At 44.3% G+C, this 23,955-nt stretch overlaps 1 protein-coding gene across 1 annotated transcript; it reads right to left on the bottom strand.

Moving 5' to 3' along the window:
* Nucleotides 1-1,624: 1,624 nt before the first annotated feature.
* Nucleotides 1,625-22,989, bottom strand: fdx1b (ferredoxin 1b). The gene is made up of 4 exons (XM_048187319.1): nucleotides 22,810-22,989; nucleotides 10,688-10,815; nucleotides 9,906-10,035; nucleotides 1,625-1,900 (listed from the first exon to the last, which is right to left on the bottom strand). Exons 1-4 carry the CDS (start codon nucleotides 22,941-22,943, stop codon nucleotides 1,786-1,788), a joined length of 507 nt encoding a protein of 168 aa, XP_048043276.1. The 5' UTR covers nucleotides 22,944-22,989; the 3' UTR covers nucleotides 1,625-1,785.
* Between the last annotated feature and the right edge of the window lie 966 nt (nucleotides 22,990-23,955).

Below are 23,955 nucleotides of genomic sequence, written 5' to 3'. Positions count from 1 at the left end.
TCATTTTAAAACTGCAGTGAAACAAAGACAGTCTCAAACCCGCGGTTTGACATGGCTAGTGTTTTTGGCATCACAAACTACCTTGTAACCAATCATGTCAATGTGCCGGTGGGGTTTGCATATCATTAACTGACCAGGCAAGGGAGTCTCAAAAGAAGATTATTTTTCTGTTTCTATATTTTTTATTTTCCTGTTGATATGTAAAATCGTGTTTATCAATATAGCAGGTGTATGATTTATATAACAATGTTTTGATAAACTCCACTGACGTTCTGAGATGTTCAAAGCATTTCTAAGGATGCTGATTGTTAAAAGGCAACTGTCTGACTCGTGAATGTGAACATGGTTTGTGTAACATTAGCAACACGTTATTAGCAGCTGTTTGTTAACGTAGTCAAGCAAAACGCTAATCATATTAATTACTGTTATGTGTCCGACGTTGTAAAAAACAATACCACTGTGAAGCCTTTACCTCAGTAAGTTGACTGAGTGGATCTCGTGCGAGTGAGTGGAGGCGGGGCTAATTATCATATTCATATATCCGTGTATATTAAATGAGACAAGGGTGTAGAGTTACATTCAAGCTATTTTAAGGCATTAAGATTTTTTTTTCACAGGGAAAAATGTTTAAATATGTAATTTTGATGATCAAAGATGAGTTTTAAGGGATAAAATAATTGACTACAGGGGGACTTTATGGGGACTTTAACAAAACACAATAAAAATGGAGTCTGTATACCAAGCAATTTGAGCTGAATTAACTGCAGAAATGAGTAGTGGTGGGGAAAAGGTATGCAAGGAAAAACAGAATGTGTGAGAAATTTGCAGTGCACTGATGCCCCTCACATTCATGAAAAACATCCCCAAGCAAAGCAGCTGTAAAGTCAGTTGTTTTCTTACCATCAGAGACATGTAGTGCTCCTAGAGCAGTCTAAGGTTAAGTATGGGTCAGGTGATTCTTGAGTTCACCACCTGGATGTAGGACCTTTGGCTTACTAGCCCAAAGCTTTGAGCAGTACTGATCTGATGATTTTATGCAATGAAGAAAAATTAGGAAACAGTATTTACTACCAGTGTGCAGTTTTTTCCAGTGACTCACACATTCACACTGATCCAGGTATGGTTTTAAACTTCCATACATGCAGGTGAGTTTAAGCCACCGAATGTCTGCTCTGCTCGACGTGCCTTGTGTGCCTGTGTCATAGGCATTGCCCAAACCCTGATTTTCATAAAAATCTTCACAATCCCTTTGAAAAGATCAAAAACAACATTGGCTGCAGTAAGATATCTGATATAATTTCACTCTGAATCTTCCCCATACTAGTCATTTTAAAAAATACATATAGAATTACATTAAGTCCTTCCCTCTCTGGACAACAAATGACGATAATGTTCGGGCACAGGGTGCTGTCAAGGACACAGCCATCTCATACAAGCGTTCTCCATTCAGTGAAAAAAATTACAATAAAACACAGTAAATCTACTGATGAACATATGAAAATATTGTAATACATTTTAAAATGTTTTTCCAGCAAGCTTTAAAATCACAACATCACTTTAGGCAAAAAATATTCATCCTATTCATTCTTGTGTTAAGATTCATTTGTGTGATATACAGACGTATACTGGTTGGTCACTTTCATTTTATTATTTTGTGGAATTGTAAAGTACCATGTTCATATGCCAATAAAACAGAACAACAAAATCAGTTTTAGAAAGAAAAACTAGATCTGACTATATATTAAGTGTTAAGTTAACATGGTAATTTACGTGAGTGCTTGTGAATCATTTGGTGCTCACTGCCTCTTGTTTTCCTCGTTGATCATTGATCTCTTGTGGAACATGAACAGTCATTCCATCCATCCAACGCTCCACAGTCACCTGACAGCCCAAACGAGATCTGAGCCAAAGACAGAACAGCGGCAAAAATCATTAGCATAGTGAACGGACAAAGAAAGTTCATTTTTACAGTATAGTTTTTGTACAAATAAAAGTTTGCCGTATCGCTCTGATTAAAAATGATAAAAAATGATATAAATGATAAAAGTAACATTTTAGATGTAATACATTTTGGATACTGATAATGTGCAAAATAGCGTCTAACTGTTCCCAGATTGTCTGAAAAAGATAATTGTTATTATTTTTCACACACATTTTCATTTTTAAAAAGCTTAATCAAAAAAAAAAAAAAGCAACATATGAAAACTGTCCTTATTGTGAATACCGGAGACCCCTTGAAGTAATTTAGACAGTTATGTTTTGGAAGGTAGTAGCTATGTTATTCATTTTTGTTTTTAGAGACCGTTTAGGATACAGCATAACATTGTTACATCAAAAGTGCATTCAGAATAAGGCTTTGTTCAAAGCATTTGCTTCACTGTCTGTGCAAAAATAAGTTGTCATTTTCTGTTAATGTTGTGAATATTGTTGATCAAACACATATGTAGGATGCATCTAAATTAGATAACCTGGTAGCAACACAATGAACACATATCCCTTACAAAAAAAGAAGTTTATTCAAGTGCTATTTGTATTCTTCATTTAAACTAATAATAAAGTATACTTTGTCTACTTTTTACTTATAATATACTTAAAATTGCACTTAAGTATAATTCAAAATATTAAGGTTGAATCACTGTAGTTACGTTGACGGTTTTAACAAAGTCTTTAGTACCTTTTTCAGGTCCTCAAAAGGTGCAATGCTGCCGGTGTGTGGATCAGATACCCTCGGATTTCATCAAAAGTATCTTCATTTGTGTTCCGAAGACAAACGAAGGTCTTACAGGTTTGGGACGACATGAAGGTGAGTAGGCTACTTATTTCTTAACAGAAATTTCATTTTTGGGTGAACTAACCCTTTAGAGCATTTCAGTGGGCTCAAACAGATCGCAGATTTAGTTCACAAACAACTGACAGTTGTGGCCTAAATATGATTTATTCAACATTAGTTACTTACTTTTCGCCATCAGTCACGCACGCACTCAAAGGATCCCCAGCCCTTGGCTAATTTTCATTTCACTGAACGGATCATTGACTCAGTGAGTTGTTGACTCGAGAACTGCAATTCGATCAGTCCAGTTCGCGTATTAATTGTTTGATGTGATTTGCGAACCGATTTAACAGGATGATTGAAAATAATCAGTTTGTGCATGAATCGGACACCACTTTTGCATCTCTGATCATGTGATGATTTTTTCATTTTAAAATAATGAGTAATGATATGTTTTATGAAATGTAGTGAAGTAAAAAGTAAGACCTTATGCTTTGGAATGTAGTGAAGTAAAAGTAAAAGTTGCTCAAAATAAAAATACTCGAGTAAAGTACAGATACTTGAAAAACGGACTTAAAGGTTTAGTTCACCCAAAAATGAAAATTATGTCATTAATGACTCACCCTCACTCAGACCTCCGTTCATCTTCGGAACACAGTTTAAGATATTTTAGATTTAGTCCGAGAGCTTTCTGTCCATCCATTGAAAATGTATGTGCAGTATACTGTCCATGTCCATAAAGGTAATAAAAACATCATCAAAGTAGTCAATGTGACATCAGTGGGTTAGTTAGAAGTTTTTGAAGCATCTAAAATACATTTTGGTCCAAAAATAACAAAAACTACGACTTTATTCAGCATTGTATTCTCTTCCGGGTCTGTTGTTCATCCGGGTTCACGACTCGGGTTCAGTGAACCGCAGCGCACTGCTGACGTGTTATCTGGTGCTCCAGAGTTTCGTTTCTCCAGGAGCCTGAGCATTGAGCTCTAAACTGCTGTTTTCACAGCAACCCTTTGCCTGTTGAGCGTGCTGTAGAAAGAGCGGTTGCGATTTGGGCCGGTTCCTGCGTTGTGTTCGGGGAGTGGTGTACCCGAACACATCGTGACACTCCCTGCGTGCTTCAGCACGAGAGAGCTGTAATTTCCCCTTCTGAAAGAGCTTCACAGACGAACCCTGCGTCTTTACAAAGATGTCATTTCGTCTGTGCGTTACTGGGTGCGGTCGTTCCCTGGTCCCTGCTGATGGGCACAATCGCTGCATCACGTGTTTGGGCGTTCAGCACGCTGAAGCAGCTTTTGTGGATAGCTCATGTTCCCATTGCGGGAACATGACTATCGCAGTGCTGAGGTCTAGACTCTCGTTCCTGAAGTCTCAGGTAGGGGGGGTCCCCTCCCCTATGCCCCGTTCGGCCGTTTTTTCCGGTTCAACGGTGTGTAGGCAGGGTGACCTGAGGATCACAGTCAGGGCTTCCCCGCCGAGCTCCGCTCCTCGGGCCCCTGCCGCCTCAGCAGCACTGCAACCCGTCGTGCCGCCATCAGTTTCCGCTCTTCCTCTACGGACTGTCCAGCCGTTACCTTTGGTGCACCTGCTGCGGATCAGATGTCGATCTCAGCATCGGAAGGTGAGCCCGAATCCTCGGGAGATGAAGACTCGGCTCCGTTGCCGCCCTCCGGGACGGTAGCGCCGCCCGAGGCCGATCCCGAGTTGATGGCTGTGCTTTCCCAGGCGGCCGAGAGTGTCGGGCTCGTGTGGAACCCTCCACCCTGTCCCGGGCCCTCTCAGCTCGATGATTGGTCCCGCCCCGATGCCATTCTTCCCGGAGGTGCACGACGAGGTGACCAGATTCTGGCGAACGCCGTATAGCGCTCGTGCTAGAACTGGTCCCTCGTCCGCCTTCACCTCCCTGGATGGCGGAGAGGCTAGGGAGTTCACCCAAAGCTGTGTCCAACGGCCACCGGCTGGCGCGGTGAACCGCGTCTCCCGTCCCGGGCCTGTAAATTCTCCTCAGGACTGACGGAGAAAGCTTACAGAGCCTGTGGACAAGCTGCCTCCGCCCTGCATGCCATGGCCCTTTTGCAGGTGTACCATCGGAAATGCCCCAGGGAGGGCTTGACCAACAGCTGCTGGGGGAGCTGCGCGCTGCCACCGTCATCGCCCTCCGAGCGACGAAGGTGACAGCACGTTCTGTTGGTCATGCGATGTCTACGCTCGTAGTCCAGCAGCGCCACCTCTGGCTGACCCTGGCGGACATGAGGGAAACCGATAAACATCGGTTCCTGGACCTTTTCAGCAACGCGGTGGAGAGCTTCGCCCAACAGTTCTCCGCCGCACAGAAGCAGGCTGAGGCTATTAAACATGTCATGCCCCGGCGGTCCGCTGCTGCCTCCACCCTGCCGCCGGCGGCTCAGCCTCAGCCCGCTCGTCGCCGAGGGCGCCCGCCTGCGCCGTCCTCCGCCTCTGCTAAACCGGCGAAGCAGCAGCCTACACCCGCCAAACAGCAGCGTGCCGGTCGCGGTCGTGGCGCCCAGCCCGTCTCAGCCAAGCCAGGTGGTAAGCGATCGAGGAAGTCACGATCCTGAGACGGGCAACCTGGAGGGGAAGGATCCAGCTCTTCGGGAGAGACTTCCATCATCTCTTCCACCCCCGGAGGAGGGCCGGGGGGAATTTGTGAATGTTGTCTGTCCACCGCCGCTGGCTCTCCGGAGACCAGCGGTACCCACTTTTTCACAAAAAGAGCAGTTTCCCCAACCTCCAGGTCACAAGAGGGCGCGCCTGTCAGTGTGCGACGCCCCACAAAAGCCTTGCCACTCGCAGCCCCCTCTTACTTCGCCAGCAGGTGGCAGTGTGATGGTGCAGGCCGCGCCCCGTGCGCCGTCTCCCATACGCACTGCTGCCTCCCAGAGTCCGACCACACTCCGGGCCGCTCCCATGCCGTCTGAGTCGGGTCCCCGTACTCTGCCTCGCTGCCCCACCCCCGGTGCGTCTGTGGTGCCTTTGGTCCCGTTGGCTCGGTGTCTGGAAGCATGGACTGCGCTTCCCAGCCCGTCCCGCTGGCTCATTCGCACCATCAGACTCGGCTATGCGATTCAGTTCGCCCGGCGTCCCCCGGTTTTCAGGGGTGTCCACTTCACTCAGGTGTCGTTGGACAATGCACCTGTTCTCCGGGCGGAGATTGCACCGGTACCTTCACAAGTTGCCGTTCAAGATGCTCACGCAGAAGCGCATTTTCGAATGCATCCGTCCCCAGGATTGGTTTGCAGCGATCGACCTGAAGGACACGTACTTTCATGTCTCGATTCTGCCTCGCCACAGACCCTTCCTACGGTTTGCGTTCGAGGGTCGAGCATATCAGTACAAAGTCCTACCCTTCGGGCTGGCCCTGTCGCCCCGCGTCTTCACGAAGGTTGCGGAGTCGGCCATTGTTCCCCTCAAGGAACAAGGCGTTCGTATTCTCAACTACCTCAACGACTGGTTGATCCTGGCCAGCTCGCGAGCGCAGTTGTGCGAACACAGGGATATGGTTTTAGCTCACCTCAGCCGGTTGGGGCTTCGGGTCAACTGGGACAAGAGCAAACTCTCCCCCGGGCAGAGGATCTCTTATCTCGGTCTCGAGCTAGACTCGGTCGCCCGGACTGTGCGCCTCACAGAGGAACGCGTCCAGTCGGTGTTGACCTGCCTGAGCACGCTCAAGCGCAGGACAGCGGCCCCACTGAAACTATTTCAGAGGCTCCTGGGGCATATGGCATCTGCAGCCGCAGTAACGCCGCTCGGATTGCTCCATATGAGGCCGCTTCAACACTGGCTTCGCGGCCGGGTCCCGAGATGGGCGTGGCAGCGCGGTACGCTCCGTGTCCCCGTGACACCGAGCTGCCGTCGCACCCTCATCCGGTGGTCGGACCCCTCGTTCCTGCGGGTGGGAGTGCCCCTGGAACAGGTGTCCAGGCACGCTGTGGTCTCCACAGATGCCTCTGCCACCGGATGGGGGGCCACGTACAACGGGCATGCAGCATCGGGTCTGTGGACGGGGCCCCAACTGCATTGGCATATCAATTGCCTGGAGTTGCTAGCAGTACATCTTGCACTGAGCCGCTTCAAGGAGCTGCTGTCAGACAAGCACGTACTGGTCCGCTCGGACAGCACTGCGGCTGTTGCGTACATCAACCGTCAAGGTGGTCTACCCTCCCGTCGCATGTCGCAACTCACCCGCCATCTCTTGCTATGGAGTCAGAAGCATCTGAGGTCCCTTCGGGCCACTCATGTCCAAGGTTGTTAGTGGCGCCATACTGGCCCACTCGGACCTTGTTCTCGGACCTCATGCTCCTCGCGACAGCCCCTCCCTGGCCGATTCCTCTGAGGAAGGACCTCCTGACTCAGAGACGGGGCACCCTATGGCACCCGCGTCCCGACCTGTGGAACCTGAACGTGTGGTCCCTGGACGGGATGCGGAGGTTCTGAGTGATCTCCCACAAGCAGTCGTAGACACCATCACTTCCGCTAGAGCTCCTTCCACGAGGAGCCTCTACGCGCTGAAGTGGAACCTATTCGTCGAATGGTGCGCCTCTCGCCGAGAGGACCCCCGATTATGTTCGGTCAGATCCGTGCTTTCCTTTCTGCAAGAAGGGTTGGAGCGAAGGCTGTCTCCCTCCACCCTGAAGGTGTATGTTGCCGCTATCGCTGCACATCACCACGCAGTTGAGGGTAAGTCCCTGGGGAAACACGATCTGATCGTCAGGTTCCTGAGGAGACTAAATCCTCCTCGCCCTTCCTCCATACCCTCTTGGGATCTGACCCTGGTTCTTACATCTCTCCGGGGTCAGCCCTTCGAACCTTTGCAATCAGTCGAGTTAAAAGCACTGTCTCTCAAGACCGTCCTCCTGGTTGCATTGGCTTCTCTGAAGAGGGTAGGGGATCTGCAAGCATTTTCGGTCGACGAATCGTGCCTAGAGTTCGGGCCCGGTGACTCTCACGTCATCCTGAGACCCCAGCCCGGATATGTGCCCAAGGATCCTACCACTCCCTTCAGAGATCAGGTAGTGAACCTGCAAGCGCTGCCTTCCTGGGCGTTGGCTCATGGCGCCTCGCTGACAGATATCTGTAGAGCTGCGGGCTGGGCGACACCTAACACGTTTGCTAGATTCTATAGCCTACGTGTAGAGACAGTATCTTCCCGTGTACTCGCTTCCACTAGCCGGTAGACGCGTTGAACCCGCTCTAAGTGTCGGCTTGCAATGCCATTCCCGCCCCCTGGGCCGGAATGCGTGCATACTTTGACTCCAGTCGTGTTCCCCGCTTGGCGAACCCTGTCGAGTTCCTCCGCCTCCCCCTTCGGCTCGGACATTGCGGAGTGTCTGATGCCAGGCCTACATCCGTCGCTGACGCTGTCTGTTGGCTGGGGTCCATATGTCGTGACTCCTCTACGTGAGCGGTCCCATATGTGTATCTTCCACGGTTTAAAACTCCCTATGGGCGAGTCCGTGTCTTTCCCTTAGCAGAGCCAGCTCTGCTGTCACCTGTCAGATGAGTCTCCCCCTACCCAGGTGGAGCCATCCCAGGGACTTCCATATGCGTACTGCCCATCGGGCCAGTCCATATGTGTACTCTCCACGTAAATTCCTCCCCCATGGGTAGGTAGTGGCCTCCGCAGCATCCCCTATGGGTTCGCTTTCCCAGTGTAGTCTAGTTTACTTAGTGGGTAGTTGTGGAACAGCAGTAGACTCTCTCGGCGTAAGCTCGCCCCCTTCACCGTTCCAGCTGTGCCATGGGCGGCCGAGCTTGCGCTGGGCACTGGAAGGGGTTTCGTAACTGTGGTGCTTTAGTTGGGATCCCAATTCGTCGGTCACTACTGACGTACGTCGAACGTGACCGACTGAAAGGGAATGTCTCGGTTACGTATGTAATCCTCGTTCCCTGAAGGAGGGAACGTAGACGTACGTCCCGTCGCCACAGTTTCTGTACCCTCGCTGCTGCGCAGACACCGGTTGTCTCCTCAGCGAAAAACAGAGTGCGATTTCATCTGCTTCCTATTTATATACACCTGTCGGGGGCGGTGCGCATTATGCAAATATCGCACGCCAATTCCATTGGCTTGTTTTAGTTCACTCGAAGCTGATAGGGCTCTCTAGCGATATCCCAATTCGTCGGTCACTACTGACGTACGTCTCCATTACCTCCTTCAGGGAACGAGGGTTACATACGTAACCGAGACATTTTGTTTCAATCTTTTGTTTGAGTGGCCTTTAAAATGTTTTTTTCCCATACATGTTTGAAAATATTGATTCATAAATAAAACTGATATGTTCATAATTCTGACTATCTGAATTTTTGTGTAGGCTAGTCCACTTGTAGTGTACATAGGAATTTACTTCAAATTTACTCTTTCCCCATCACTGACTGAATTTTCAGGCTACCAGTGTTTTCACTGATACGATAGGGGGTGCTATTACACATCTTCTGAAAGAGTACAGAATCTCTTGTTTTTAAAATGGAAAGAGTTCAATTATATTTAAGTTATTTTCATATATTAAAAAAATGTACTACTAGTATTAAAATAGTAAACTACTAGTATAGTTATAAGTTCATTTGTAGTACAGATGCAGTACAAATGAGAAACGTAGCTGTGAACTAGTTGTGCACTTAAAGTTTACTACTGTTCCACTTATAGTACGCTTAATCATACTTTCTATATACTAAATTGGGCCAATTTTGTCCCAAGCAGTGCTGAAATAGTACACTTACAAGTTTACTACTAATACATTGATACAAGTATACTTACCACATTAAGTATACTTAAAAAATATACCTAAACATTACTTCATAAAATAAACTTGAAGTATACCTATTTTTCATAAGGGGTAATGGTGCTCAGTTAGCTCAAGCAGATCAATCCTTATAATATAATTGGATTATATGAATCAACTATATTCTTTCTACATTTTCAAAAACCTTGTTGGTGAATTGTTAACATCTTGCAGTGCTCTTTTCTTGTCATACTTAAAACCTTTTCTTTATTGTCTAAGATGCATTGATGTGATTAGCACTGGCTGAATCCTCTTCCATTATTCGGACTCACTTAAAGCGCTTAAAGCGTTACTGACTCAATCAGACACTCTTGACACTTTAGATCCAGGTGTCTTACGTCTTGGTGAGTCCGTAAGCCAAATCCAGCATGTCAATCTCTTCGTCCACCATTGGTTCCAGTTTGTCATACACACTTTCCTCAAATATCAGGTGACAGGTGGAACAGGCCAGAGTGCCCTCGCACGCTCCTAAGACACACACACACACACACACACACAGTTTTAGTAATTTTTTGTAAGAATGCTAAGAAATGTCATTCAAAGCATCAAAATAAATGGGGCCTTTATTATAGTTCTGTAAGCAATTTCTGAAGAGTGCCTTTTATATATTTTCACATTTTATTTATCCATATCTTATATATATATATATATATATATATATATATATATATATATATATATATATATTTTTTTTTTTTTTTTTTTTTTTTTTTTTTTTATTCATGTGCCCTAGTAATCTTAAATCAAAAACTAATATCAACATAAAAAAGGAACATTTCCTCCCCCTTGCAACAAAATTGTGAAACATTAATTAATGGTTTACAGGTACAGGGTTTGATATTCTCCATGTTTTTCTGTTGTATGCGTCAGCAAGGAAAAGCACCTTGCTCTTGCCTGCTGCAAAAAAAAATGCAACAAAGTGAGGTCTGAAGCATCAGTGTGAAAATTGGAAAAAATAGCCTATGACACTAGAGCGAGAGATAATCTTACTGGAATTGGACTGAAAAATCCACATAGATCTCTACCTGGCGAGATTTTGCTGGCGAGAGTGGGATGAGACAGATGGGAATTAGAATGATCACATGGAGCCAAAATAACAAAAAAAATAAGGTTTCATTACCAAAGCCACTGATGTCAAGATTCTTCTTTATGACAACATCTAGAAGAGTCTCTCCCTCCGTGACAAACACGCTGCTCTTCACCCCCGACTGATTTACAAAGTGCACCAGCATTTTAGATCCAGAGGAACTGAGAACAAGCACACAGATACACACAAATGTATTTAATTGAATTTATCCTCTTGGTAAAGAGCCTTCTTAGTAAGTGAGAATAGAATTTGAAACAATGGGTTGGGTTGATGAGTCAGGTTGTGTAGTAGGCATATTTTTTTTATTGTGAATTTTAAAGAGGGTGAATCTGCAGTGTTTTGCACTAATTTAACTCAATTATCACTGTATGTGTCTTTGTTATTCATGTGCAAGGGATGGAACTTAGGCATTAATGAATTATAATTATATTTTTGGCCCTTAAATGGCATTATTGGATAGTGTAGAGATTAGAGAGAAAAACACAGGGTGGAGTGAGAGGAACGGGATCAGAAAAGAACCTCGAGCTCTGGTCACCAGAGGCGCTGTTGCGCTTTATGTCGGAACACTGCTCACAAAGCTATCAGCTCAGACACAAAAAAAAAAACGTCTCAGGTTACGTATGTAACCATGGTTCCCTGAGAACAGGGAATGAGACTCTGCGCTGACTGCGCTACGGGGGAACGTCCTCCGTGACCCGTGCTCAAAATGCCAAAAATCACCACACTCCAATCCTATTGGCCGGCGACAGCCTATCACATCAAACAGCACGAACCGTGACGTATAAAGGGAGCACCTGGGGAAACAGCCAACATCTTCTTGTCTTTGAGCGACTGTAGCAGGCATCCGCGCAGAGTCTCGTTCCCTGTTCTCAGGGAACCATGGTTACATACGTAACCTGAGACGTTCCCTTTCGAAAGGGAACTTCTACTCTGCGCTGACTGCGCTACGGGGAACGATATACCCACGCCGCCATGCTAGAGGAGTATGCCAGTCCAAATGTCTGGACACACATCCGGCAGTTCCAGGGAAAAACCGTGAGCAGAACTCCAAGGCTGTCAGTGACAGCCTTCCCTACGGCCAACAGCCCAAGCTGAGCCTAAAAGAGGCCTTCCGAAAAAAGCCTACCAAGGCTGCTCGAGTATCTGGAACCAACAGCCCGAGAGGGGGTGGTCCCTTTAAGGGAATGTGGGGGGAAAAACCATCCCGCTGCCACCAAGGAGGTCCAGCGAAGCTAAATCTGGCCTAGCCAACCTTGTCTGATATACAGAATCTCCAAGCGCAAACTCCAAAGAGGAGAGCAGGAAAGAGCGACTGCAAAAGGCATTAAGCAACTCAAACCCACACGCAGTGATGGGCATCCTGGAGAGCGGAACTCAGCTAAACGCTATGGACCCTCGTATGAGGGGAGTACAACCACTCATCCAAGGATCTACTCAGCTGTTAACAAGGTGCTGAGGAGGCTGTGCGCTTAAAGACCCCTGACCCAGGGGAGCACAAACCAGCCTGGGGGCCGGTCTAACGGGAGACTTCATAGAAGTCTACAACCAAACCAGCTTAGGGAGCTAAGCACAATTACGCAGTCAACCCCGAAGGGAAGTACAAAGCTCAACCTAACAGACAGACCGTAAAGCGGGCACATAGTCATGGAGGCCGGGAAAAAGGGCCTACAACATAACCAGAGTTCACCAGAGAACTGAATGCAGACGGCGGTAGCCCAGGATGGCCTGTAGGGCCACACCTTATTGCATATCAAGGTGGAGCAAACACCAAGACATAACAGCTGCAAGACAGCCCGAGACAGCCCGTCCAACACAAACCAACGAGCAGTGCACTCGGTGAAGTACCTTTCTACTCTTAAGCAAGAGGAGTACAGCATACGCCATCATGCACTAAGGAAAGGCCCCATGGGCCTATAATCCCAGCCGGCATGTGGCATCAGCTCGTGGCAGTGATATCACTAAAGGGAATAAATGCACAAAATACTCAGTAAAAAACATCTTTTACTCTCAGTGAGAGGAGTACCAAGCTAAACTCCGACATGCTAGCAAAGGAAGGCCTGAAAGCGGCCTGTAACCTTAAAGCGTGCAGCGATAGCTAGTGCATTTACCCAATCATGGAATGATGCCCGTACACGACCAACGTAGCTGGGCCAACAGGAAGCTATAAGAGAGGCCTGGAGAGGCCTGCTACTTAAAGAACCATGTGGCACTAGCCCGTGGTCATGACAGGGCCCTAGCTACAAGGAAGGGCCAGTATAACCTAATGAGCATCGTAAACCAACAGCGCTGTGTCCAAAACAAGCTGTATACAGATAGGCTAAAAACAAATAGCCAACAATCAAACAGCAATGAACCCCAGATGCTGTGGTGCAAACGACCGGGAGAAGTCGGGTAAACAAAATTCCCAACACTCATCCTGAGTGTGCGATCCAACAGGTGATGCACTCAGTGAAACACAAACCCAAACCGGGGAGTACAACAACAACACCGTATTCAAATATAGAGGCCGGATAAGGCCTGCTATCATAGAGAACAGGTGTAACCTGTGGCAACACAAGCACGCTCACATAACACGCCTGCATAAACATATGAAGGGGAAATATGGGCAAAAAACGGCCAGCAACTTCCTCAGAAGGAGGCCAGAACTAGGAACTATACAACCGCAGGGGGATAGTCATGACAGGGGGATGTAAACAAACACACACCTAACCTAGTTCTAGCCTAGCCACTAGCTAAGGACTGTATGTAGACCAAGCTACACTCGGGCTACAAATTCCCAAACACACGGAGAAAGCAGCGCGAGCGACAGCATTAGGTGGCCGAAAAACCAGCCAACACATAACTGACAATAGCGAAAGCTAGTTCTAGCTATACACAGTATCAGCCGAGAAACTACACCAACGCTAAACAACAAAGCGGCCATAAAGGGCCTGCCTGTAACAGTCAGCCTAACATACAGTTATTTGCCTAAATAACCCCTTAAAAACATGAACAGATGACAAGTATATGCACGGGAAGCTATACAGGAATGAAAAATGGACCTGGCTTACCTCCTGTGGCTCGTAGAACGCAGATTCTTCCCCGATTCGTCACACGGAGGGGAAAATCCAAAGTCCCAAAGCCCAAAAGCACTTTCACTATCAAGCCAGATGGCGGGCTGTCAGGAATATATTCATCATAGGCCCGCAACGTCAGCCCGATTGTAAAGCCCGCAGCATATAGATGTCACAAACGCTACCGGGAGGCGAAGGAAGAGCGAGGGCGAGAAAAAGCCCTCGCGAGAGTGGAGATCGATTACCGGCGCTGCTGGCACCACTCCTCGATCACCTCCCTCAGATCTTGCTTCTTCCTTCTAGCATCTCGCCGTCTCTGCGACTTACTCCGAGGAGGAGGAGGAGGAGAAGGAGGAGGAGGCGCACGAGCGGCGACACTTTCCCTCTGGGCCTGCCTCTGAGCCTCGGCTCGAGACGGCCCAGGATCTCCCGGCTGTCTGGGCCCAGAGCTGGATCTGAGCAGAATGCAAGATCTAAACGCCGCGGAGCGTGTCTTCGCCTCCCTGATCAAGATCCATAAGCAGATCAGCCTGGTACGCCAGAAGCACCGCCATAGTGTGCAATGCCGCACCAGCCTGACCTGCAGCGGCGGAAGCCCTGCCATTCAAACGTGACGTCACCTTCAACGCTTTGGATGGCAGGGCCCTCGCCGGAGTTGCCGGGCCATGGGTAGAGAGAAAACGATCCTCTAACCTGCTGCGAGCGGGTTCCCTCCTCACGCGCTCCCAGGGCAGCTGCAGTCTGCTCGAGGCGTGTTCCATAACCTCCAGCAACTCCGAAAAATGCCGCGCAGGGAGGCCGAGCGGGACCCGTGGGCTCGCCCGCTTCTCCCACCTCGGCCATCTTCTGCTCTCCGGGGCTTTGGACCAAGAGAGCACTCGCTCCTGGGTCCGAGGATGTTAAAGATAAAACATCGTCGTCATCCGCCAGAAGTGCGTCCTCGTCAGTCGCTTCAGCTTGAGAAAGATTGACACCCCTCTCAAATTCCTCAGCGAGCTCCACCTGCGAGCCCCATGATTTCAATCGCCACTGAGCCTCAGCAACAGCGGGGCCGGAACCACCAGGCAGCGGTGGTGGCACCTCTACCCTCGAGAAGAGGGCCACCACCATTTCTTTCATAAGAAAACGCTCACAGTTAGCACAGGCAGCACCCTCGAGTACTGACCGTGCGTGCTCCTCGCCCAGACAAAAAAACGCACAAGTTGTGTGTATCCTCCGGTGTCAGAAACCTGGGACAAGGATCAGCACACTTCCTGAACGATTTAGCAGACATATTGGCAGAGTGAAAAAGGCACAAGCAAAAACAGTCGCGAAAAGACAAAAGGATGTCGGCTGTTTCCCCAGGCGCTCCCTTTATACGTCACGGTTCGCGCCGTTTGACATGATAGGCTGTCGCCGGCCAATAGGATTGGAGTGTGGTGATTTTTGGCATTTCGAGCACGGGTCATGGAGGACGTTCCCCCGTAGCGCAGTCAGCGCAGAGTAGAAGTTCCCTTTCGAAAGGGAACCTACTTTAAAGAGACATTTGTCAGAGAACATCAAGTAAGCATGATCTTCTGGTCTTTCACAGTCTTTAAACATTGCATTTGAATAGCAATGCCCAGAAAAACAGACTACAGTTGAAGGTTTTGTGTTTTTGGATTTGTTACAAGTAGAAAACTGAACAACACAAGAAAAATGACACTGACTAGAGCATTTTTCCTTGTCATTGCGTTTACATGAGCAGTCATAATTTAGCTATAGTGGGTTTTTGCGTAATCAAGCTACATTCTTCATTTGTCTGTCCAAGTATACAAGCTAATATGCCTAACTGAATATTTAAATCATTAAATACACGTCACCTCAGGCGCACAATGGCAAGGCCATTAATGTGTTTACATGCTGGACCATGCAGAGCTACAAATCACATTACCTAAGTCTTTTAGTCCAACTAAAAGAGCAAAAATCTGACTGGCACAATTTCAGTCTCTGTAAAGAGTTTATCCATGTAACTATTCCTATTCCAGGCTTTTCATCGATGACTCATGCACTATACAAATGCACATTTCATTGTCATCCATCCATGAACAGCACATTGTTACATCCCTGTAGTTTGACAGCTGTGTACCTTTTTTGCTTTAGGTCAAACTTTCTTGATCACACTCTTGAGTTTTGTTTTGGATTTATACACCGATATGCTAATTGACATGGCCTGGACTAATTAGTGGAGGTTGTTGCAAGTTACTGAGGCCTTTAAAAAAACTATTTGTAAAATATGTATGAGGAAAAAGGGAAAGTAGTCTGAGTAATGCCGGGTACACACTGCCTGAAGTCCACGGCTCACTGTTCTCACGCTGCACGACTGTCTGGGTTACAATTTAGTTGCTGTTGTGTGCACATTACTCGGATTGCTGACAGGGGGGTCTCACATTTCACAACATTTGGATAAGAAGAATCGCTGACAACTCTGTCTGGTCTACAAACTACGTTTCACAACCAAACACGCCAGAGAATTGATACAGTAAATAATGTAAGATTGTAAGAGAGGAGTTCTCGCGTGAGAACGGACTTCTATTTGTTAAAATGATGATAAGCTTGTGATCCATGTTTTCTGTGTGCAGACTGCAGCAAAAAAAAAAAAAAAGTATTTAAAGTTGCAGTAAGCAAAATCTGAGAAACATTGTTGAAAGTGGATTGGAGCAACCACCAAAACACGCTTGTAGCCAATCAGCAGTAAGGCTGTGTGTCCACCAAAGCATTTTTAGCCAGCTGAAAATGCTAGACGCTCTGCTGAAAACACCTAGCTGTTAGTGTTTGCGAGCGCTTCCTTAGCGCAGCATTTCTTTTTTAGTTGAGACACTTTGTTGCTATGATAAGGAATATCCACGGCACTGTTACCTGTAATTGATTTTGCAGATGATTTGTTTCAGACTAAAAATGTCCGCACAATGTAGAGTTCTTGCTATATGTGTTATTAATTTCTCATCCATTTTGTTCTGCTCTCTGCTTGTTGATGTCGTTGTACAGCAAGAATGTTGTGAGAGAAAAGTGGCAGTGATAAGAACAGCATTTTACCCAAAGTTGAACATTATTCAACTTGAGGCGACCGTTAAAAAATGCATATCGCTCAGCGCTTGAGCGTGAAAAAGACACTCAGCGCCTCGTTACACTCCTGCCGTTTAAAAAAAATACTGGGGTGCTCCCATTGAAAACAACTGGAAAAGTACGCTAGCCACTGGAAAAAAACGCTTTGGTGGACACGCCACATCCACTCATTAGGGGTAGGTACTTGTGTTCCATATCGTGCTTGTGAATTTTGGGGTGGAGCTATCAAGATAGGGGTGTGATCCTTTGGGGCGAGTTTGTTTTGGTAATTTTAAATATCAACAGCATTTCTCAGAAATTGCTTACTGCACCATTAGCATTCTAAATATTTCAAGGGCATCAGCGATGCATCAACGATGCTCTCAAATCACGTCTTTGATCATACACACTGCGCAATTGTCTTTATTATATACAGAAATAGACCATGGTGAACATATTTAGACAGTTTGTGAACCCTTTTTGTTTTCAGACTGTTTAATATAACTAAAAAAAAGTCTAGTACAAACGTTGCTGTCGCTCATCAATGGCAGTTGTCACAGTTGCTAGGCAACAAGAACAATCCTTCGTAGGCTAGATCCTTCGTAGCATGCAGCTCAAGTAAAGGCAGGGTTCTTCAACCCTGCTCCACCTGAAGCATTAATTAAGCTCTTTAGGATCACTTGAAATACAAAGGCAGAAGTGCTGAAGCAGGTTGGAAATAAATTTTGCAGGACAGAGGGTCTCCAGGAGCAGGGTTGAAGACCTCTGAAGTAAGGCATTCGTTATTATGACACATTCAGCCTAAACAAAGCAAAAATAATTGTGAACAACAAACCCAATTAACTACATATGAATTAAAAATGATGAAAATGATTAATTTATATCACTTAATTATCTATCAGCTGCTATGTACATCACACCTTTAAAAACTGCATGTACAATATAATAATGTTTAAAATCGACACACCCCTTTCATCATCAAATTACGATATTTCCGACTCGAATTGAAGGACACATATATCCAAACAAACCTGGGTAAAACAGAGTATTGCCCACAACATAAAAACTACAAATATGATATATCATGCCATTTCACATTGTTTTGACATTTTACATTATTTTAAAGGGACTCAAAATAAAGAGCACACATCAAGTATATCGCAATTACTTAACTTAGGTCATATAATGTAGTTGTTGCTCTCTTTCATACCTGAACAGTGCATAAACACAGCAGTATTCAGTGGAATTACAACTGTATTCTATGAGTAAAAGCCAGTGAGATCTAGTGAAGGTGAGTCTGAAAGAGGCTTTGTGAAAATATAGCTGGAAAGTCCACTGACATACCAGTAATTGTAACATTTCTTTGTCAATAAATTGCAGGTATGACAGAATTTCTACACTTGGATAAGCATGATACTTTAAGTGGAAATACAGAATATAGGCAACCAGAAATAGTGCTGATAATGACCAGCCTGACATGAAGCACTTGATGATCAAGAGCATGCCTTTTACACTGAACTCTAATAGTTACTGGTGGCCTGCAAGGAACTGAGCCGAAGAAATAAGTAGGAAAGAATTTCCAGGGTTCTGGAGGCTAGCTTTAAGAGGACCAGGAGCCTCATTTATAAAACTTTGCCACTTCTGACACATAAGATGTGATTTATAAAAACAAACTTGACGGGAAAATTTGCACACCTCCACGCAAACTCTGACATATGCGTACGAACATTTTGGAGACAGAGCAGTTTGGCGACACCAATGGTGAGCTGAGGGACTCATGGTAGATGAAAAGCCATTATGAGTCATAATCAGTGCATGTTCACAATAACAGTTTAAATAAATAAAAGAATGATTTAAACTCGCATAAACTCACATTTTCATTTTGATACACACATTTACATTAATATTACACTTTCACTAATGGCGATAAGCACTGAAATTACATTACGCAGTCATTACGGAGAAGTTAAACAAAAATTATATGAATTTAGATAGTAGGCCTAGATGTGCTACTTTCGATCACTTTTTCTGTGACACGCTGTTTTAAAGGGATTAAATTTGATGTTTATCTGCTTACCCCCAGAGCATCCAAGATGTAGGCGACTTTGTTTCTTCAGTAGAACACAAATGATAATTTTTAACTCCAACCGTTGCCGTCTGTCAGTCAAATAATGCTAGTGGATGGGAACTTCTACAATAAGAGTAAATAAAACTTGCTTAGACAATTCCAAATTAAACCCTGCAGCTCGTGACGACACATTGATGTCCTAAGACACGAAACGATCGGTTTGTGCGAGAAACCGAACAGTATTTATATCATTTTTTACCTCTAATACACCACTATGTCCAACGGCATTCATCACTCGATTCGTTTGGTCTGATCGCGCTCTGACAACGGCAGTGATGTCTAGCTCTCATTGAAGTATATGCGCGAGACATCACTGCCGTTGACTATCCCTTTAAAGGTGGTATAGAGGATGTTTTCGTCGACTGAGTTTTTTAAATGAGCGTTTGAAATACTACACATTTTAGGACTAGCTAAAACATTCTGACTGTGCTCAACATACAGCGATAGTTTCCTGCTCCTGAAGCAGATTTATATACTTTCACATGGAATTTGAACACCGACTGTAATCGCAGACTGAACGCAACTGGCTCTGACTGGACGCGTTTGAGCGCGATCAGTCATAAGTATCAATTTACATTCATAATCGGCCTTACAATCGTTAAGCCGCGCACACACTTAGTGGATTCATTATGTCGGACTCACCTCATAATCTGCAGTTGTTACTCCTGTCTCCTGACAAAAACATTGCATGCGGCGCATGTAGTGTGGAAAGTTACTAGAGCGTGCAGCCGCGCGTCTCTCACAAGGAACGTCATGGCAGTGATTGACAAGCCAGAGGGCCAATCCGCGCACGTCTCTCACAATGGCAGTGATTGACAAGCCAGAGGGCCAATCGTTTACGCGATGATCGCGTAAACGATTGGCTGATGTTTTTAAGGCCCTACCTCCTGCACAGATAATGTATATTAATAATATTCCTTTCAGTGCACCTAATAAATAGTCTTTTATCACTTAGTAAAGACAGTTTCAAGTAATATTGCAAAAATGTATAAAACAAAACATCCTCTTTACCATCTTTAATGACAGCAAGGAGTGCTAGGAGCACAATAATTCCTCTTTATACTAAACTCCAGATGTTATGATAAAATATTTTAGTGAGAATGACGATCAATGATGCACACTTAACTTCGATAGGCTATTATGGAAGACACTGCTGGATGCGGTGGTCGAACGCTCCGTTTTCCAGTTTGAATAGGTCCAATGATAATAGCTTACTGTACAACTACAGCTGCACGGAGGTGTTGATTGTTAAGGCGTCTTCAAACAATTACCACTGTATTTGAAGGATATAATTTGAGGAAAACTGTAAGGTTTGCACGTTTCCTTTTTAAAATTCTACAGTGTTGCGTCAAGACAGACAATTGTATTTACACTGCATGCAATAAATAAGTAGGCCTATCTGTTTCCACTAAAAATAGCCTATCCTAAATGATATGTTCACCTTATCAGTAAAACTGCATAAATTTGATTTGAATTGTTTAAAACAATTAAAATTGTTTGTATTTGGTATATTGTATTTGGCTAGTGGAAATGAATGAATCAACTCTATTCTAAAAACTTTATCTTAAGTATTTTATACAATTTTATGGATATTTTGATATATTTATTCTAAAACATAAAGAGGATATTGGATGATTTTAATCAGTGTATATATTACACAAATGGCATTTATAGTCCATATCTAATATTTTCCAATGTCTTTGTACCTTTGACGGTGTTAACCATGGTGTCACATGGATGGGAACATGCATGGAAATTATATGCAGATGAGTTTATGCATGGTAAAACTAGGCGTCGTAAGCTCCATATATGGTGATTTCGGGGGGAGAACAGGGTGGAGATGCACGTACGCACAATCTTCCGTTGACTGGGATTTATAAAGGGATTTGTGCGCAGGTTCTGGTGTACGTATGGTTTTCATGCGTACGCAGAATCTAGCTTTTGCATGTACGTACACTTTTAGGATGAATTCTACGCAAAGTTTTATAAATGAGGCCCCAGGACCTTAATGAGAAGCTGGGCAGACTCGCCCTGATGAGTTTTACTACTGATTTCACAGATTTTTTCCCTTGACAGTTACTTTTAGCTTCTTGACTGTAATATTTGAAGCAATTTCTGTAAAGCACTATACAAATAAATGTAAACTGATCTGAATAATGTCAAATTTAATTTTCATAATTGATGTTTTCTTTTTGGAAAGACTTTTTTTTTTTTTTGGAAGATTTTCTTCAGGTATACAACATAGTTATGTCACACCCTAATAGGAACTCCCACCTGAAACACAAAACAAGGCTTTCCTTTATTGCCCGCCAGTCATTTTTACCAGGTTTGTACTACTAATGTAAGACAGTGATATTAAAAGATCAAATCCAATATACACTTTACTGATGATGATGCATACTAAGTACAAGCAAGCTGATGAATCCGGAATATAAACGCAATACACAGTTTCTTGTTAAGAGTTTTTCCATAGAAAACCACTATGAAGAACTTCATATTCTGGGCTAATCTGCTCGTCTGTATAGTATGCATCATGAATAAGGTGTATTCTGAATTTAATATTTTCATATTGCTGTTTTAGAACATTAAGGCAGTGTTTTTCAAATGAGGCATTTTAGAAAGTCCCATTGATTAAAATACTGCAAAAGCTGCTGTATATGGATTACAAGTGCCCAAAACTTGCCTTTTGTCCATATTTTTTAAAATTATTTTTTTTATTATTTATATGATTTATCTTTTTGAGATGGAAAATTGACAGGTCTGTAATGCAGTTCTATGGATGTTTTGCCCTCCAGGTCTCCGTACCAGTCAAGTGACTGAAAACTATGAATACAGCCTATTGAACGGAGAGTACTTCTGTCCCTCATATATCATTTTTATATGTATACAAATTAATATTGTATGTACCCTGATGAAAGCCCAAGGAGGTCGGCATGTTGAGATCACATGATCAGCCGAATACTGATTACTTTGCTAGAGGACAGGTTCGTTCAAGAAATAAATTAATTACAGTATGGTACTTGTATTTTTATGTGATGCTGCATGCACACCACAAGGTGACAGAGGGACTGCTATGCATAATGTTAACAACACATTACTGAGTGTGCTCAAAAGAGGTTTTTCCTGGGAGAAAGAAGTTAGTGTTACTGAACTTGAGCTGAAAGTGATTAGCAGTCATCCAGTCTGATATGTCAAGGCATGCAGAGATCTATTCTCGGATTACAGATGCAGAGGCAGATGGGGGAATGAGTTTGTGTCATGAGCGCAGAAGTGATAAGAAACGCCATTTGACTGAAGGCCATTCCAAGCAATCTGGTGTAGGTGGACAAGAAAAGCACTTCTGATCCTTGTGTTACCCTGGTGGGTTGATAAGAGTAGGCATTTTCACTTACTTAAGATCTTAATGAAAAGAAAATAAACTAAAATGGATATGACATTCACCACACAATGCTGAAGAAGCCAAGCATAAAATGGTTCTTCTGTATATTGAAGGTATAAAAGCTAAGAATACAATGGTCTAAGGTCATGTATAAAAACCAAACAAATAATGAGTGTGATGAATAATCATCCAAAGAAATGCTATGGGCAAAATGTTTCCAAAGCCAATTAAATAATGAGCTGATTATAATTACCTTTAAATTCATTACACAATTGTTATTTTCAGGTTTATTTAAAGAGTTAGTTGGCTGAAGATTACAAAGGGCGAGAGAAGATTCTATCAGAGATCCAAAGTATTAATTTTCATTTTCAATCTGACAAATAACCATAATATATATATATATATAGAAAAGGCGCATGTTTGTGAGCAAGAAATTATTAGGTCTTATAATCAGAATAATTAGAATACACATTCCTTGTACAGAACACAAAGCATTATGTGAAACAACAAGCAAAGTACAGTTGATCCTTACCCGTTTTGTTGGGATTGACTGCACAATTTTGGAACAGAGTGAAGAAATCTCGGATGGGGTTTTGTGGATCCTGGGTGGCTCACAAGAGCTAAACTGGAGCGGGCCAAGACCTGCACACATGTACGAGAGGCCATGCTGTTCTGCTGTGCAAGCGGGGTCTATTGGGTCTATGAATGAGGAGGCTCTACATCTAGTTTTGGGATGTTCTTTGTTTCAAGGACAAAGCTGCAGTGGAGAAGGCCAACCCTGAAGTGGGCAAGGTTAAACACACAGAGAAAAGAAGAGAGAGAAGCCTTGGTCTTAAAGATCATAAAAAGCTAGAGAAAATAAACCCACTTGGCAGGAACAAGTACAATACACGCACACATTTTGTAGATCTTTGTAGTTTACTTTAACATTTTTGCCTTGCCATTGAATGTGTTTCTCTTCCTGTGTGACTGACAGAACAAGCACATTTCCTGCAATGTTGGGTCAGGGTGCAGACTCAGAAGTTAATCTACAGATCAGATGAGATCATAATATTCAGATCAGAGTTCAGACTCAGAGCTCAGGCCCTGATATACTCTCTGCACATTTTTTCTTCATCCTTTTTGTATACCAAACATTTCAACGCAACCCACGCAGAGTTTTCATATCTGACCTTGATGAATTAAGTGAAGAAAAAAAATCAGAAAAAGAAAATACGTAATCATCATGGATCAGTGGCAGTTTGAATGTAATGTGTTTAACAACCAATTTTTTTTTCTGAAAACGTTGTCCACCACCAGAACAAACTTCAAAACACCTTATTTTTGGCCAAATTTTGTCAAGTACAATACTGAGCCGGCATTCGGACGTAAACACAGATGCATGCACTGTGTTCATTACGTCAACTGTGTATGCCAACAGTTCAAATTGTTAGTCGTTATTTTTGTTTTGTTTGTGTGGACAAAAAGCATTCTCGTTGTTTCATAACATTAGGGTTGAAACACTGTAGTCACATGGACTATTTTAATAATGTCTTTAATACCTTTCTGGACCTCAAAAGGTGCAATGACGCTGCTGCCTATGTGTGGTTCAGAAACCCTCAGATTTCATCAAAAATATCTTAACTTGTGTTCCGAAGATGAACAAAGGTCTTACGGGTTTGGGACAACATGAGGTGAG

The sequence above is a fragment of the Megalobrama amblycephala genome, linkage group LG4 (genome assembly GCF_018812025.1).
Source record: "Megalobrama amblycephala isolate DHTTF-2021 linkage group LG4, ASM1881202v1, whole genome shotgun sequence".
Taxonomy (NCBI): domain Eukaryota; kingdom Metazoa; phylum Chordata; class Actinopteri; order Cypriniformes; family Xenocyprididae; genus Megalobrama; species Megalobrama amblycephala.
Note: the sequence above shows the minus strand (reverse complement) of the source record. Positions and strands in the feature narration are given on the sequence as shown.